This window comes from Thalassophryne amazonica, chromosome 14 (genome assembly GCF_902500255.1).
Source record: "Thalassophryne amazonica chromosome 14, fThaAma1.1, whole genome shotgun sequence".
Taxonomy (NCBI): Eukaryota; Metazoa; Chordata; class Actinopteri; order Batrachoidiformes; family Batrachoididae; genus Thalassophryne; species Thalassophryne amazonica.
This window is the reverse complement of record NC_047116.1, coordinates 79,193,326-79,212,426: the sequence shown is the minus strand read 5'-3', so window position 1 is coordinate 79,212,426 and position 19,101 is coordinate 79,193,326. Positions and strand designations below refer to the sequence as shown.

The window sequence follows — 19,101 nt, the reverse complement described above, 5'->3', positions numbered from 1 at the left end:
AAAGCCAGCCACCCATAGTGCTCAGGTACAAAGGAATTTTCTTTAAATGACAACTTCTGATTTCAAGACAGGGCTCTGAAACCCTGCAAGGGTTTCCCACTCAACCTTTGTGACCCAACACTGAAAAACACACACGCTTCAAGTAACATCTTGTCAGGGAAAGGGTGGATCAACAAGACTTCAATAATGGTACCTGCCACACATGACTATTATTTGTATCCTCCTGAGAGGCAAAGGCAGTAAATTTCACCTTATTATCAAGGCCTCAAATGAGCACTTGGTTGTTGAAGTGATTTAATGTGACTGGAGTGATGCGTGTTGACACAAATAATGAAACAAATATCTATTGATGATGGATATGGGTTTAAAGTGAATTGTTGAAAAATGGCTTTCAGAGGTCGACTGGGGCTCTTGAGAAAGATTCTGAGTGTAGCGCCTGATTGTGTGAGTTGACATCACACAGTCCACCAAAGGCTCAAGTCTTCCAGATCTAGAGCTTTGTCCAGAACCCGTGCCCTATCATATACATGAAGACCAGACAAGAACAGACAATGCACTTGTATTTTCCTCCATCTTGTATGAGGAATTGCCTTGGCATTTTTTGGGTGAAAATGGATAAGTGTAGCCTTCTGTTTAAATAACTTAAATTTTGATAGCTGTCTTTATGCATTGAAAGTGAATATTTATTAGAGTTAGACCGATATTGTCTGATTATCTTATTATCGACCATGCCAATTATCGGTCTATCCCTATAGAGCACCCAGAGGGATTATCAGGCAATGCAGATTTATCCCTATGCAGGTTTATCCCTAGTATTTATTGCTATGATCGCTGCAAGCATTTAGTGCCTGTTTTCACACATGGTTGTGGCCTTCTTAGTTAGGAATGACGCGTCGGGCCAACCTGTTGTCCGCCTCCCCAAACCTTTGTGGTGTCATTGTGGCAACCCCTAGGAAGATTATCTCTTCATCGATTCCTGGATGCAGAGAAAATCTACATCCAGGGTTGATCTAGAGATGCCTGTGCTTAGATTTGTTGATTGTGGGAATGTTATTGCACGCTGACAAACACACGGTCCTTGACATATCCTTATCCTGGTCCGATGGCTGGGAAATCCTAAACAATCAGGGTCTGAGGGCCTACTGCAGGCTTCATCTGCCTTCACAGCCATTGAAGTACAAACCATCGCCTCCTCCGCCCGATCCATCGTTGAGCCCCATTCACCATTTAGTGTTCATGGTTGCTGTTGGGCCTTCATGGTTACCATAGCAGTCAGAGGGCACACAAGGTCCCCATTGCATTTCGCCCCAACATGCAATCCCTTACTTGATATGTCACCCAGGTGTCACAATGAGGATGAGGGGTTGGATTTTGTGGTGTAAGCAGTAGGCAGTTTGCTTTGTTCAAGGTGTAGTCACGCTGACAGACTGAGTAAACTGATCACTGGTCTCCAGTGGATTTTGCTAACAAGCAAGCTAACAAGCAAGTACAGGACAAAACAATAAATAAATATGCAACCATTTAGTAAGCTCTCCGTTTGATGTCCACTCAAAGTTTTGAGCAAACACAAAACTTTCAGACAGATTCACCGGACATCAGCTGAGAAGCAACGCATTTAATGAATCAGAAAAGGGCTTGTGCAGGAGAAAAACTGACACAAACGGATTTCTAAATTTGGTCTCTGTTGCTCATTCTTCAGCCCATCACAGTATGAGAGCTGGTTTACATTGTATAACGTCTTTCAAAACATTAATCAAGATGGCCTCCTGAGCTGCTCGTTACTGCAATGTTTCTCAATCCCGGGCCTCTGGACCTAAGGTATTTCACATTTTCCATTTGTCCCTGAATTAAGCACTGCAGATCAGCTCAGTCAGGTGTATTCAGCTAATTGATTCCAAGTTATTTCCAAAATCAAATGAAGTGTCTCATCCAAAAACACCAGGAATCAAACACAGGTCTACATATTGGGCATCTAACTCTTTATGCCACTGAGCCTGCTCTGCAAGGACTGCTGTAAGGCCCCATCAAAAATACAAAAACATTAGCTTATCATCCTTGACATCAGAAAAAAAAGTGATGAAGGCAGGCAGATTTTTTAAATATTTTTTATTTGTTTTTTTCTTAGAGAGAATTCAATACAGTAAAAATTTGGGTCTTGGGAAATGAAACTTCCCCTTTACTATCAAGCGTGAGTGTTTTTTTTTTTTTTTGTCACTAATTAGTCGCCATAGAAGGAGAAGCAAACGAGGAAAAACTCACCTTGCAACCGTCCAAGCTACCACCATTATCCAGCGTACCACATGCCGTACCATGGCTTCAGTGTCTTGTTTTTGTCAGCAATCTGTACCATCTCGCGTCTGGGGTTGTCATTGACGACAAGCGATAAGTTCCGGGTCCGGCTCTATCAGCTTCGGATGTTTTCAGCCAAAACACACTCACCACCCAGCGGACGTGCTGGTTCTTGCACCAGCTGTACCACTATCAGTAAAATTCAACAAAATAATAAATAAAACAAAAAATTGATGCGGGCCGATTTCAGCATTCAGGCGGGGATGATAAACTGATGTTATTTTTGTTTGTTTTTTTATGAGGCCTAATGTGTATGTTATCTTATTAGTTGGTACACATTTGTGCTTTTTTGCTAATTGTATTTTTAAAAACTCAGAAATCAGAAAAAAGTGTGGTTGGCCCTGTACCTGAGTTTACATAGGGCCTCCAAATGACTGAGTCCGCCCCTGTCCAAGCTATCGGTATGCTGCTTGGACGTAGACTGAGGAAAGCGGGTTTTTTCTCTGTGTGTGTGTGTGTGTGTGTGTGTATGGAGCGTCTGTTTCTTCTCACTTCTCCACTCCTGCCCAGAACAGAGGGCTCTTTATGGTTGTTTGTAGGGGGAAGAGTGAGCCTGATGGCAGAAAGTTGGCTCTCAGACAAGGCCAGCAGTCTGCAAGCGCTTACTGGAAATGGAGCAAGGGCCGAGACTCTGGGTTGGCTGGCTTGGTGTGAGTTGGGCAGGACTGGGCTGGGTGCAGGTTGGCGCCCGCGCAGAGACAGTCAATGGGAGTCTGAGTAGGGAGACTCTGAAGGAGGAGCAGTGAGGTCTCAGGTCTGAATTTATAACAGCATAGACAGTACTCCAGCTTTGAGGCTGGAGTACTGTACAGATACACTGTTTTTAATATCAGCCTGTGTATCTTGATTTTCAAAAATTGTATTACATGTTCAATCATGTCACTGTTGTTGCTGTCTGTTGAAATAACTTGGACGGCACGAGTGAATTAATTGGTTTTATATAACACCTAAACACATCCTTGTCATCTGATTGGTGATTTGTATGTCACGTGATATTGATCATTTATCCCTTTTGCAATTTTGTTCCATTTACCGTGCTTTTTTGGTTACATACATTTTGCACCATTTCACGCTGCAACCACCTTAAGCATAAAAACACATTGTATTGCGTTTGAGTGCATACAGCAATCAAGCATTGATGGACCATGCGCTCACACTAGCAACTCGTGCAACCTTTGACATGGCAAACAGCGCTTAGTTTAAAAACAAACATAGCGGGGTTTGTTTTCTTCTAACACATATAAAACAAATCCAGTGCGCCACTGCATTCACAAATACAACCCCTGGCAATAATTATGGAATCACCGGCCTCAGAGGATGTTCATTCAGTTGTTTAATTTTGTAGAAAAAAAGAAGATCACAGACATGACACAAAACTAAAGTAATTTCAAATGGCAACTTTCTGGCTTTAAGAAACACTATAAGAAATCAGGAAAAATAATTGTGGCAGTCAGTAACGGTTACTTTTTTAGACCAAGCAGAGGGAAAAAAATATGGACTCACTCAATTCTGAGGAATAAATTATGGAATCACCCTGTAAATTTTCATCCCCAAAACTAACACCTGCATCAAATCAGATCTGCTCATTAGTCTGCATCTAAAAAGGAGTGAACACACCTTGGAGAGCTGTTGCACCAAGAGGACTGACATGAATCATGGCCCCAACACGAGAGATGTCAGTTGAAACAAAGGAGAGGATTATCTGGATGAAAGTCATATTCGGTGATGAATCTCGAATCTGCATTGGGCAAGGTGATGATGCTGGAACTTTTGTTTGGTGCCGTTCCAATGAGATTTATAAAGATGACTGCCTGAAGAGAACATGTAAATTTCCACAGTCATTGATGATATGGGGCTGCATGTCAGGTAAAGGCACTGGGGAGATGGCTGTCATTACATCATCAATAAATGCACAAGTGTACGTTGATATTTTGGACACTTTTCTTATCCCATCAATTGAAAGGATGTTTGGGGATGATGAAATCATTTTTCAAGATGATAATGCATCTTGCCATAGAGCAAAAACTGTGAAAACATTCCTTGCAAAAAGACAAGGAAAAGACACATAGGGTCAATGTCATGGCCTGCAAATAGTCCGGATCTTAATCCAATTGAAAATCTTTGGTGGAAGTTGAAGAAAATGGTCCATGACAAGGCTCCAACCTGCAAAGCTGATCTGGCAACAGCAATCAGAGAAAGTTGGAGCCAGATTGATGAAGAGTACTGTTTGTCACTCATTAAGTCCATGCCTCAGAGACTGCAAGCTGTTATAAAAGCCAGAGGTGGTGCAACAAAATACTAGTGATGTGTTGGAGCGTTCTTTTGTTTTTTCATGATTCCATAATATTTTCCTCAGAATTGAGTGATGAACATCCTCTGAGGCCGGTGATTCCATAATTTTTGCCACGGTTGTACACATACATGCTTATATGCTAACAGTGTGCCATGAGGATAACATTTGTGAAATGTGCAAAATAGAATATATTGTCCATTTAACACATTTGTTTTCATGAATATGCAATTTGGGGTTTGTCCACCTGAGCATGCAAAGTTGCAGTGGGGGGGGGGGGGGTGTATGTGAATAGTCAGCCCATTTTCACTCTTTTGTTTTTCTTGATAGGTCACAAACTGCATCACATTTTTAACCATAACCATAATCCTTGCCCTACCCCAAATGTTATGATACCATCACAAACTAATTCTGTGATACTTTCATGAAAATGTAACACAGTTCATGAAAGTATCAATTTACATAATTAATTAAGGTCAAAAGCAGGTGCAGATAATATTTGTATCTTGCACATTTGAAACCTTGATGTTAACATATTGCACTTGAGAGATTGTTCTTCATTTGAAACTGCTGGCTAAGGCTAAGCGTAAATTTGGTAAGATTGTAATTCACGTCGGCAGTAATGACACCCGGTTACGCCAATCGGAGGTCACTAAAATTAACATTAAATCGGTGTGTAACTTTGCAAAAACAATGTCGGACTCTGTTGTTTTCTCTGGGCCCCTCCCCAATCGGACCGGGAGTGACATGTTTAGCCGCATGTTCTCCTTGAATTGCTGGCTGTCTGAGTGGTGTCCAAAAAATGAGGTGGGCTTCATTGATAATTGGCAAAGCTTCTGGGGAAAACCTGGTCTTGTTAGGAGAGACGGCATCCATCCCACTTTAGATGGAGCAGCTCTCATTTCTAGAAATCTGGCCAATTTTCTTGGATCCTCCAAACTGTGACTGTCCAGCGTTGGGACCAGGAGGCAGAGCTGTGGTCTTATACACCTCTCAGCAGCTTCTCTCCCCCTGCCATCCCCTCATTGCCCCATCCCCGTAGAGACGGTGCCTGCTCCCAGACCACCAATAACCAGCAAAAATCTATTTAAGCATAAAAATTCAAAAAGAAAAAATAATATAGCACCTTCAATTGCACCACAGACTAAAACAGTTAAATGTGGTCTATTAAACATTAGGTCTCTCTCTTCTAAGTCCCTGTTGGTAAATGATATAATAATTGATCAACATATTGATTTATTCTGCCTAACAGAAACCTGGTTACAGCAGGATGAATATGTTAGTTTAAATGAGTCAACACCCCCGAGTCACACTAACTGCCAGAACGCTCATAGCACGGGCCGGGGCGGAGGATTAGCAGCAATCTTCCATTCCAGCTTATTAATTAATCAAAAACCTAGACAGAGCTTTAATTCATTTGAAAGCTTGTCTCTTAGTCTTGTCCATCCAAATTGGAAGTCCCAAAAACCAGTTTTATTTGTTATTATCTATCATCCACCTGGTCGTTACTGTGAGTTTCTCTGTGAATTTTCAGACCTTTTGTCTGACTTAGTGCTTAGCTCAGATAAGATATTATAGTGGGCGATTTTAATATCCACACAGATGCTGAGAATGACAGCCTCAACACTGCATTTAATCTATTATTAGACTCTATCGGCTTTGCTCAAAAAGTAAATGAGTCCACCCACCACTTTAATCATATCTTAGATCTTGTTCTGACTTATGGTATGGAAATAGAAGACTTAACAGTATTCCCTGAAAACTCCCTTCTGTCTGATCATTTTTTAATAACATTTACATTTACCCTGATGGACTACCCTGCAGTGGGGAATAAGTTTCATTACACTAGAAGTCTTTCAGAAAGCGCTGTAACTAGGTTTAAGGATATGATTCCTTCGTTATGTTCTCTAATGTCATATACCAACACAGAGCAGAGTAGCTACCTAAACTCTGTAAGGGAGTTAGAGTATCTCGTCAGTAGTTTTACATCCTCTTTGAAGACAACTTTGGATGCTGTAGCTCCTCTGAAAAAGAGAGCTTTAAATCAGAAGTGTCTGACTCCGTGGTATAACTCACAAACTCGTAGCTTAAAGCAGATAACCCGTAAGTTGGAGAGGAAATGGCGTCTCACTAATTTAGAAGATCTTCACTTAGCCTGGAAAAAGAGTTTGTTGCTCTATAAAAAAGCCCTCCGTAAAGCTAGGACATCTTTCTACTCATCACTAATTGAAGAAAATAAGAATATTTTGACTATTAGAGAAAAAATTACTCATAACCATCCCAAAGATGTATCGTTATCTTTGGCTGCTTTCAGTGATGCCGGTATTTGGTTAGACTCTTTCTCTCCGGTTGTTCTGTCTGAGTTATTTTCATTGGTTGCTTCGTCCAAACCATCGGCATGTTTATTGGACCCCATTCCTGCCAGGCTGCTCAAGGAAGTCCTACCATTATTTAATGCTTCAATCTTAAATATGATCAATCTATCTTTGTTAGTTGGTTATGTACCACAGGCCTTTAAGGTGGCAGTAATTAAACCATTACTTAAAAAGCCATCACTTGACCCAGCTATCTTAGCTAATTATAGGCCAATTTCCAACCTTCCTTTTCTCTCAAAAATTCTTGAGAGGGTAGTTGTAAAACAGCTAACTGATCACCTGCAGAGGAATGGTCTATTTGAAGAGTTTCAGTCAGGTTTTAGAATTCATCATAGTACAGAAACAGCATTAGTGAAGGTTACAAATGATCTTCTTATGGCTTCGGACAGTGGACTTATCTCTGTGCTTGTTCTGTTGGACCTCAGTGCTGCTTTTGATACTGTTGACCATAAATTTTATTACAGAGATTAGAGCATGTCATAGGTATTAAAGGCACTGCGCTGCGGTGGTTTGAATCATATTTGTCTAATAGATTACAGTTTGTTCATGTAAATGGGGAATCTTCTTCACAGACTAAAGTTAATTATGGAGTTCCACAAGGTTCTGTGCTAGAACCAATTTTATTCACTTTATACATGCTTCCCTTAGGCAGTATTATTAGACGGTATTGCTTAAATTTTCATTGTTACGCAGATGATACCCAGCTTTATCTATCCATGAAGCCAGAGGATACACACCAATTAGCTAAACTGCAGGATTGTCTTACAGACATAAAGACATGGATGACCTCTAATTTCCTGCTTTTAAACTCAGATAAAACTGAAGTTATTGTACTTGGCCCCACAAATCTTAGAAGCATGGTGTCTAACCAGATCGTTACTCTGGATGGCATTTCCCTGATCTCTAGTAATACTGTGAGAAATCTTGGAGTCATTTTTGATCACGATATGTCATTCAAAGCGCATATTAAACAAATATGTAGGACTGCCTTTTTGCATTTACGCAATATCTCTAAAATCAGAAAGGTCTTGTCTCAGAGTGATGCTGAAAAACTAATTCATGCATTTATTTCCTCTAGGCTGGACTATTGTAATTCATTATTATCAGGTTGTCCTAAAAGTTCCCTAAAAAGCCTTCAGTTGGTTCAGAATGCTGCAGCTAGAGTACTGACGGGGACTAGCAGGAGAGAGCATATCTCACCCGTGTTGGCCTCTCTTCATTGGCTTCCTGTTAATTCTAGAATAGAATTTAAATTCTTCTTCTTACTTATAAGGTTTTGAATAATCAGGTCCCATCTTATCTTAGGGACCTCGTAGTACCATATTACCCCATTAGAGCGCTTCGCTCTCAGACTGCGGGCTTACTTGTAGTTCCTAGGGTTTGTAAGAGTAGAATGGGAGGCAGAGCCTTCAGCTTTCAGGCTCCTCTCCTGTGGAACCAGCTCCCAATTCAGATCAGGGAGACAGATACCCTCTCTACTTTTAAGATTAGGCTTAAAACTTTCCTTTTCGCTAAGGCTTATAGTTAGGGCTGGATCGGGTGACCCTGGACCATCCCTTGGTTATGCTGTTTTAGACGTAGATTGTGGGGGGGTTCCCATGATGCACTGTTTCTTTCTCTTTTTGCTCCGTATGCATCACTCTGCATTTAATCATTAGTGATCGATCTCTGCCCCCCTTCACGGCATGTCTTTTTCCTGGTTTTTTCCCTCAGCCCCAACCAGTCTCAGCAGAAGACTGCCCCTCCCTGAGCCTGGTTCTGCTGGAGGTTTCTTCCTGTTAAAAGGGAGTTTTTCCTTCCCACTGTTGCCAAGTGCTTGCTCATAGGGGGTCGTTTTGACCGTTGGGGTTTTTCATAATTATTGTATGGCCTTTCCTTACAATATGGAGCGCCTTGGGGCAACTGTTTGTTGTGATTTGGCGCTATATAAGAAAAAAGTTGATTGATTGATTGATTCCAGAATAATGTTTCAGCACAGAGGCTGGAAGTGCCACGGTTGTGCTAAATTTATATATATATATATATATACACTCAACAAAAATATAAACGCAACACTTTTGGTTTTGCTCCCATTTTGTATGAGATGAGCTCAAAGATCTAAAACTTTTTCCACATACACAATATCACCATTTCCCTCAAATATTGTTCACAAACCAGTCTAAATCTGTGATAGTGAGCACTTCTCCTTTGCTGAGATAATCCATCCCAACTCACAGGTGTGCCATATCAAGTTGCTGATTAGACACCATGATTAGTGCACAGGTGTGCCTTAGACTGCCCACAATAAAAGGCCACTCTGAAAGGTGCAGTTTTGTTTTATTGGGGGGGATACCAGTCAGTATCTGGTGTGACCACCATTTGCCTCATGCAGTGCAACACATCTCCTTCGCATAGAGTTGATCAGGTTGTCAATTGTGGCCTGTGGAATGTTGGTCCACTCCTCTTCAATGGCTGTGCGAAGTTGCTGGATATTGGCAGGAACTGGTACACGCTGTCGTATACGCCGGTCCAGAGCATCCCAAACATGCTCAATGGGTGACATGTCCGGGGAGTATGCCGGCCATGCAAGAACTGGGACATTTTCAGCTTCCAAGAATTGTGTACAGATCTTTGCAACATGGGACCGTGCATTATCCTGCTGCAACATGAGGTGATGTTCTTGGATGTATGGCACAACAATGGGCCTCAGGATCTCATCACGGTATCTCTGTGCATTCAAATGCCATCAATAAAATGCACCTGTGTTCTTCGTCCATAACAGACGCCTGCCCATACCATAACCCCACCGCCACCATGGGCCACTCGATCCACAACATTGACATCAGAAAAGCGCTCACCCACACGATGCCACACACGCTGTCTGCCATCTGCCCTGGACAGTGTGAACCGGGATTCAGCCGTGAAGAGAACACCTCTCCAACGTGCCAAACGCCAGCGAATGTGAGCATTTGCCCACTCAAGTCGGTTACGACGACGAACTGGAGTCAGGTCGAGACCCCGATGAGGACGACGAGCATGCAGATGAGCTTCCCTGAGATGGTTTCTGACAGTTTGTGCAGAAATTCTTTGGTTATGCAAACCGATTGTTTCAGTAGCTGTCCGAGTGGCTGGTCTCAGACGATCTTGGAGGTGAACATGCTGGATGTGGAGGTCCCTCGCTATAACGCGGTTCACCTTTCGCGGCCTCGCAGTTTCGCGGATTTTTTAGTCCAATTTTGCATGCTTTTTTATTTTTATTTTATTGTTTTTTTACAGCGCATTGTGTTCTGCGTCCTCATCAAGCAGGCCGGTCGCGGCACCGCAAAGTCAGAGCACGCGCATTGTGTTCTGCGTGTCTGTTTATAAGAATCTTCTCACCCAGAAGAAAAAAGAGCGCCAACAACTACCCATAACTGTGTTCTTCATTTGGAAAAAGACACCTGCACCGAGATATGACTCAGTGGAAAAACACGCTACAGCGTAGCGGCGCCAGGACGAAGATGCGCGGTCAGATGAACTGTGAAATACTGGTCAGTCACTATTAATAATTTGTGTGTATATATATATATATATATATATATATATATATATATATATATATTCAGAATAAATGTCTGGAAAATTTGACTTTAGTTCTTGCTTGTTTCTTTCAGAATAAATGTCTTCATATGTAACAAATGGACTACACACAGACGCGCATATCAGGATGCACAGTACATGAACATGATCATGCATTGGATATTACAACAACAAAAAAAAAGCTTTTATGTCAGACATTTAATATTACTCCATCCACAGTACTTTAGCAAACTGGTGAATAATTATGCAGCGTTCTGCTGGTGAAATGCACAGAGAACTGTGTGCACAGTTCTCTGCATGTTGGTGTTTTTTTGGTAGAAACTGTAATTTCAATTTTTTGCTGGTGAAGCTGTGTAGCTCCCAAAGACTGTGTATGTTTGTATGAATTTAGTACATTTCTTTTAAACCTATTAGTAGTTTTTAATATTGATCATTTTTCAGAGTTGAATGCATTTGTGCAATATGATACACACAGGTACAAAGCCACTGATAAGTACAATATTTACAACACCATATGTTTTTCAAATTGATTTTTGTTAATGGACCTTCAGTGAATTCTTGCACCTTCTTGACTCTTGGTTGAGGATGACTGTTTAAAGCCCCATTCTCACTTTAATGCATGTATAGTGAGTTATGGAATATACATCTCATAAACTCATGGTTTGATACGTTGTCCTTATAGGGCCTGAGAGGATTGAGCGAGAATATTTTGTCATTTTGCTGTGGTCTAATTTTAACATTACTGAATTTTCAAGACATTTAAAGTCTTTTTATCACCACAACCTTTGGGAACCTTTGCTGCTATACAGTTCAGAAGTGTCATACAAGTTATAATACAAGCTATGGTATGTACGGTTGTACTGTTTGTTTTTGCATGTTACATGGTACAAGGCTAGTGTGTTACATCATCCCAGCCAACACTAGACTGCATTCTTCTACAACAGTGATCTTCACATGCCAGTTTTTCATGGTTATAGATGCTAACCTTCCAGGATCCATATTGCTGTAAAATTGGAAACGGGGCTAGATAAGTGAATATTAAAGTACTTCTAGTTTAGTCTTCCACATGTTTACTTAAAAGTACCCTACTTGTAAAAATTTCTGTGGTGTTTTTCTAGACATGATTTTTTGTAGAATTTTCTTGTAATGGGGTAATTCCACAGAGTGCCTTTCCTTCCCGTTCAATCCCAAATAGCAAATCAGGGCATGTTTTGAAACATCACAGTAACTTCTTGATCCATCCTTGTCAATCATGAACATACTTAGTATACGTAGTAGTTACGGCCATCACCGGCACCAGATTTGAAATCGGAGCCAGATTTTTGAACTGTTCAGAAATTTCATCCCAATTTGTGAAATCGTCGCAAGTGCGTGGTAACTTCCAGGTGTTCATAATCTTAATAGCTTCAATCATGTTCACATGTCTTTAAACTGTGTATTCTAGTGAGTACAGCCTGAAACTTGATCGTGCTCCATCAGGGTAAATATTTGAAGCTGCTTCAGCGTTTGTTGCAGTTCTAGCCAAGTTGCAGTTCTAGTGTTTACTTTAATTCATGAGCCAGCCAATTGCCATGTCTGCTCTTTATAAACCAGCGTGTTCGAAAGCAAGCTGGATTAAGCAGTTTCATCATGTTTTTGCAGTTTTTTGTACAACAGCGCACCGTGGAATAGGGGTGTAAGCTCAGTACTTAACACCACGTCAACCTGATTGTTCCAACTCTATGGGAAATACATATTAAAAGTCTGTTGAATTTTCTTGCCACTTGGGCCACAAATGTCTTTATTTTGCACTTAACTATTATATCTGACTTAGGGAACCCCCTAAAATCATATTTTATAAATTAAACAGTTGTTGCTATATTTGTAAAACCAACCTCCATGGTTCACTGTCCGCTATATGGTATTTGCTAGGTATCAAAAGCCAAACCCTCAGCTTCATCATGACACTTGCGCAATGGATCAAGTCGTGTTTTGCCTGTTGGGGTGAAATGTGATGGAGACCTTGTGTGCCCCGTGGCTACTATAGTTGTTATAAAGGCCCAACAGGAACCATGAACATGTGATGGCTAATGGGGCTCTGATGAAAAAAGAAGTCCCCAACGTCAGATCAGGCGGAGGAGGTGCTGGCTTGTAACCCAACAATTGTGAACGTGGACGAAGACTGCAATAGCTCCACAGACCCTGATCATCTGGGATTTCCCAGCCATCGGACCAGGCTAAGGATGTATCAAGGGCCGTGTTTTTGTCAGGGTGTAACCACATTCCCATGTTAAGGTGTGTCTACATCGACCATGGATGCAGATTTTATATCCGTCCAGGAATCGATCAAAATAGTCTTCCTCACCACCGATGGATTGCCACAAGGAGGACAACAGTATTTATTGTATTTCCCGAAGCGCAATTTTGAGCACTATATTTCTAACAGGTGTTTTTAAGCACACTCGGGTTGCTTATCAAAGTTGCAGAACACCAGGGTGACGTATGTGGCGGACATTCAAAGGGTTGTACCACTGCTAGCGGACAGTAAGACGTCTTTATCTAGAGTTCAGCCCCTCGGGTGATGTTGAGAAGTACAACACTGACTTGTCTGTGCTTCTGTGAGCAGCAGGGCTGCCAATTACCTGCTAGATGACACATTTACAGTAGAGCCTGACGTGACTGACAGACTGTCTGACAACTTCAAACAAGATTTGTTTTATAACCAAAGGTAGCTATAGGCAGCTCCTTAAGGTTTTGTCTATCCAGGTGCATGCTCTCTGTAATACTAGATATACCATTTCGTTCTGCCTACCAAAAAAGACAGACTATACTTTCTCATTGCCTCACAATGGAAGCCTCTTAGTTTAAACTTGTCTGTACCTCTAGGGCTTAATAAGAGAAGGTGGAGTTATTATCTATTAGCTGTGTGACTACAAAGAAGTCGCACAGGAATTGGATTGAGACTATTTCCTTTTCTTGTTTATTTATGTCCTTCCTTCCCCACATCGTCCATTTTTCGCCTATTGATTACCTTTTTCACATTAATCATATTTTGACTGTTCTGTTTTTCCTCCTCCTCCATATCCGCAGACCTCCAGGACTGACGGGTAGTCCAGTTATCTCAGATATTTCCCTCATCCGTCTGTCCCCCCACACGGCGGCTGGGACAGGTGAATCGCCTTTCAGTCCTCCACACCCTTATGTCAACCCCCACATGGAGCATTATCTGCGCTCTGTACATGGCAGCCCCACCCTCTCAATGATTTCTGCAGCACGAGGCCTGAGCCCCGCCGAAGGTGAGATTTAAGACTTTTGCAGCATTATACTCATACTTTAACAATTTCACATTAATACACTAACACAGAATTGTCAAACCAATATGTTATGCTACAGAATCATTTAAAATCCAAACTAATACAAACAAGAATTTAAACATCTTCAAAAAGTTATATTAAAATCAAAGCATCAAAAGGCTGGTGCATAGCTACACATTGTAATATAAAAGTACAAGTAAATATAAATATGTCTACAGTGGTATTTTTCACTATGTATGACTTCATTATGAAGACATTCATACCAGCCAATCACAAATATTTTGCTGATCAATACATATATGCTTTAGATCATCCATCTAGGCTTCTTGGTTGTTAAAGTAAACAAAAAAAAGGTGTTTTTCAGATCAGATTTTCCTTGACATTGACCTTTGACCAGAGTACATTGTAATTGCCTCTAGATATCCATCCTAGTAACAATTCTCTCCAAATCAGAAGGAAATCCATTGTACCAGTTTTGAGTTATCATGTCCAAAGACATACATACACATGCCCATGAAAACAATGGGGAATAAAGGCTAGACCACCTCCGCCACCGTGTATGCTTTTTGCAGATGATATTCTGGTATTTAAATTATGGAAATTTAATAGAAAAATTGATTATTTGAGGTTTAATGGAAATCATGATTGAGAAGTTACTTGCCTGGAGAGATACTGAAATCAATCAATATGTCTCAATACCTGAGGTCAGTGATAGCACAAGATAGAGAACAGGTTGCAGAAATAACTGACAGAAAGAATTTGGATTGTAACAATGAGAAGAGGGTATCAGGCATGGGGTTAAATGTCAGGTTCTATGACACTAGCAAAGATGTAGGGATTGAGACATGGGCACTGAAGGGAGTGCAGATTCTGGATCGAGCCTCACAAATAAGTGGGAAAGGATAAAGGAAACTTACAAATTTTAAGTAATATCAACTCTCCTGTCAGCAAACTGGACATTGCTGGCATTATCAGCTCTGTGCTGTGATCCCGTGATCCTATTTCAGGCTCTGTGCTTCTTTTAAGACCATGGGGGCCTTACGAAGATTCAAGGTCAATAAAAAAATCTTTTTATACGTTGACACTGATTCAAGGAATTGACATGCAGCAGAAGTGTGCAAAATGTAATTTCAGTATTTTTCAGTAGAGGTGGTGTAGACAGCCTCCAGATTAATCTTACTGTAAAATTTGAAGAAAATTTTTTTTTAACAAAATTCCAGTAATAAATGTAAAAGTATGAAAATTTGATTTTTTGGGGGGGGGTTTGTTTGTTTGTTTGTTTGTTTGTTTGTTTGTTTGTTTGTTTGTTTGTTTGTTTTGTCCGTTAGTACATTCAGTAAATCCAACTCAGCAAGATCAGACAGTCTCCCAAGGATTGTTTACCAAAAGTCTATGCAGACATTCTCTGCTAAAAGTACCATATGTGAATTCTCTCTCTCTCTCTCTCTCTCTCTCTCTCTCTCTCTCTCTCTCTCTCTCTCTCTCTCTCTCTCTCTCTCTCTCTCTCTCTCTCTTTCGCTCTCTCTCTCAGGGACCCTTAGAACAATTTAAGGGCTATATATACATACATACATTCCCTCAAAATTCTACACACAATACCCTATAATGACAATGTGAAAAGTTTTTGTTTTCAAATTTATTCAAAATTTAAAACAATTAAGAAATCACATGCACATAAGTATTCACAGCCTTCACCATGAAGCTCAAAATAGCCAGATGTACAGTAGATACAGATATATAGATATTTAAATGATTATTTTTTTTCTCTGTAGGCAGCCTCCCAAAAAAATCTTTATGTAAAATTATAGAAAAAGTTGTTGAACCATTTTTCAGCTTTTATTTGTTTTGTTTTTTTGTTATTGTTGTTGTTTTGTTGTGTATCCTCCTTTTTCTGTGCAATTCTTGGGGACCCAGTTGGATCCACAGGGACTCCGTCAGAAAGTCCAATTTACCATGAAGAGACAGTTCCCCAAAAATTGTCTCTAACAAATTTCTGAAAAATTCATTGAACAGGTTTTCAGAAAATCATCAGGTGGTACACACCACAAGTGAAATGTCCAAGTCCAAATGATGAACAATTTGTTTCATATCCATTTTTAAACCAACCATGACAGGAATAATTCCTCAGAAACAATGCAAAAATATGGAAAATATTGAGAAAAAAAAATTTTCAGCATATGCAATGGGAAAGCCACATTTTTCTCTGAAGACCTGAACTTTGGTTTTTGGATGTGACACAAGATCTCAGGAGGTTAATGAATGAACAGTGTCAAATCGTGTTAATCATGCATTCGTATTGGGACTGTGTGTGTAATACCTACATCCTGTTTAGTTCACGTGCTCACGTTTAGACACCTAATGTGTGAATGACTTTGGAAGTGCAGGCACACAGGTCTATAAACACTCTCCTGCTGGCTGTGTTCCAGCCTCCGTCATGCCTTTGGAGAATGGAAACACTGAGCTTTACTTTTCTCATGATGTATGCAATGTAAACACAAGAATAAGTTCCAAGCCATGTGGAAAATCATCAAAATAGCAACTATTCTACCGCTGACTTTGCCAGGTAATATGAAGGAGGTGAGATGAGGGTTGAGTGGGTTTAGAATTTATGTATCCTGTTGGCTGTAAAATGACTCTGTCTTCCTGGCTGGAGCTCACTTTACATACCGTTAGTTTATACAGTTCATTATAAAACCAACAGTAATAATTAGTCATACACCTTATACATTCTACTACATAAAATAGTGAGGCGCACCTTTCATCAAGCATGTTCTGGAGCTGCAAGTGTGTGTACGCTGATTATTTGCCCGTTTAACGTTCACCTTCTGCGAAACACACACTGAGGAACACAGATCTCAACTGAGGTTGTCAACAATTAAAATGTCTGCGTGATTTGACGTCACACATAGAGCACTGGTGTCGCGCTGCACTGCCCATTCTGTCTTGTGCACTTCCTTGGATTTCTTCCCCTCTTGCTGTGGCACCGCATCCAAATATATTTTGGGATGTAATGCATGTTTTGGGATGTTGTAATATATGGCTCCTTCCTGGCAACTCCAGCTGCCGAGAAGGTGTTGGTATTCTACAGTGTGACTACTGTAAAATGCAAAAGTTTATTACTGTAAAATGATTGTAGTACTATACCACTGGTTAATTACAGTTAGCAGCTGTGACCAATGCTGTTTTTTTTTTTTGTTTGTTTTTTTAAATACAGTAAAACATTTCAATGGGATTTCATTGGGCTTCATTCATGTTGCTCAGGGTCACCACAGGTTTTTGAGGTTTTGGATCCACATGTTGATTTGGCTTTTATAATGCAATACATGGCCAGTGTTGACTGAATGCATGAATGAATGAATTTATTTGTCAACATAACAAGGAAAAGTCATTAAGAAAACAATTTAACAATGTACCCATGTGTCCCAAACAGTGTAGGCAGAAGCAAAAGCTTATAAATGCCCACCCCTTTAACCCAAAAAATAAAAATGTATATTTATCTATCTATCTATCTATCTATATATATATATATATATATATATATATATATATATCCATGATATCAAATACAAAATATAAATTAATCACTAAAATAAAAAAATCAATAAGCCTAATTCATCATGCTATAACAAGTAATTAAATACTTTTTATAGAGCCTTTTAAAGCCAAACAAGTTACCAAATGATTTAATGTCATCAGGGCACTTATTCCAAATAGTAACACCTTTAACAGAAACGCAATGAATTTTTACAGTAGTTTAAATCTTTGATTTCTCAAATAATAATGTTCCACGCAAATTATAACTAGAGTCCCTCATTTTAAACAGGTCCCAGACATGCTGTGGTATAATCAATCAAGTCCCAACATTTTAAAATATGTACACAGACAAATAATGGATTTGTTGGCTCACGATATGTGTTCTGTCGAGATGAGCTCTTCGTTGCGTAAATCGACACTTACGTGTCGCGATGAGCTCCATGTCGAGTTGAGCTCCTTATCGTGTTTCACTTTCATTCACCAAATATATGATTCTTAACAAAGTTAACTTATTTTGACGAGCAAATGAATGTATAAATTGTTCATCTGAATGCAGTAATGTATAAAATGTCCTCACTATAAAAAAGATAAGTATTGTTAACCTGGAAGTTATTTTTCTTTATGATGTATTGCGATAATCGCTCATCACAGTAAAAATGCAGTACATATATTAGTTTTACACTACAATAAAATGTACTGTTGTACTCATGTAACACCAATATTCTGCTTTAAAGACAGCGTGTATATGCAAATCTTTACTTCTTAAAATTGAAAAGACACTTATTGCTGTATTTTTATATAAACACAAAACTTAAGTTTCCTCGGTGGGGGAGTTCAGCGCCACGCGTGAGGTGCTAACGTTCGGGGTGCAAAGACTTGCACATGAACAGTTGCATGGCAAAGAGAGAGGTAGCTCAACTCGACAGGGGGAGGTGTTAAAGTCCGGGGTAGAGGGAGCATGGGCACTTGCACGGTGGAGCTCCTCTTGTCGGGACACCGGTGTCGCAGACCAAACGGTCCCCCTTAAAAATCGGTCCACCCTGCCTTCACTGTGCATGCGTTATTAGCCATGGATCACAGATTATCACCTCGTTTCTGCTTAAAACTGCACTCTAGTCATCATCTATCTCTGCGACAGATATCTGAAGCTTTTGTACAACAATCATTTCCACATAAATTCGGCATTATTTCATCATAAAAGACGGATGAAGTGATCAGAGCACAGTGGCTACACGAGCTGCTAGCTGATGCGTTCGCTGCACGTCTGTCATTTCAAAGCATCACAGAGTTTCACTTTGTTTCTGGTTAAAACGGCCTCATTTCTGCTTAAAACTGACTTTAGAATGATTTACAAGGTTTTACCTTGTCATCTGATGGTTAATAATCCCATTAATCCATTTGATCACTTTGAGTGAAGAGACTGTCTTAAATCAGCAGCTCAGCTCCAAAATGACGCATGCGCAGTGGAGGCAGGGCGGACCACTTTTTAGGGGTGGACCGTTCAGTCTGCAACACTGGCTTTGAACCAGGGAAATTCTATTTGTTTTTCTGTTTTATTTATTCTATCTGTTTAGCATGGAGTAGGCTATATCAGTAAGCTATAGAATAACCAAATCAACATGTGGATCGCAAACCAAACCTCCAGTGGTGACTCTGAGCAAAACGGAAAAAAACCCAGTGACATTTAGTTGTGTTTTACTTT

At 40.1% G+C, this 19,101-nt stretch overlaps 1 protein-coding gene across 1 annotated transcript in view; it reads left to right on the top strand.

Annotated features, from left to right (window-relative positions):
- Positions 1-19,101, top strand: part of gli2a (GLI family zinc finger 2a) — a 299,357-nt gene that overhangs the window by 163,383 nt on the left and 116,873 nt on the right. The window contains exon 4 of the mRNA XM_034187294.1: positions 13,642-13,847. Within this exon, the coding sequence (XP_034043185.1) occupies positions 13,642-13,847 (206 nt within the window). The remainder of the gene's footprint in view (positions 1-13,641; positions 13,848-19,101) is intronic.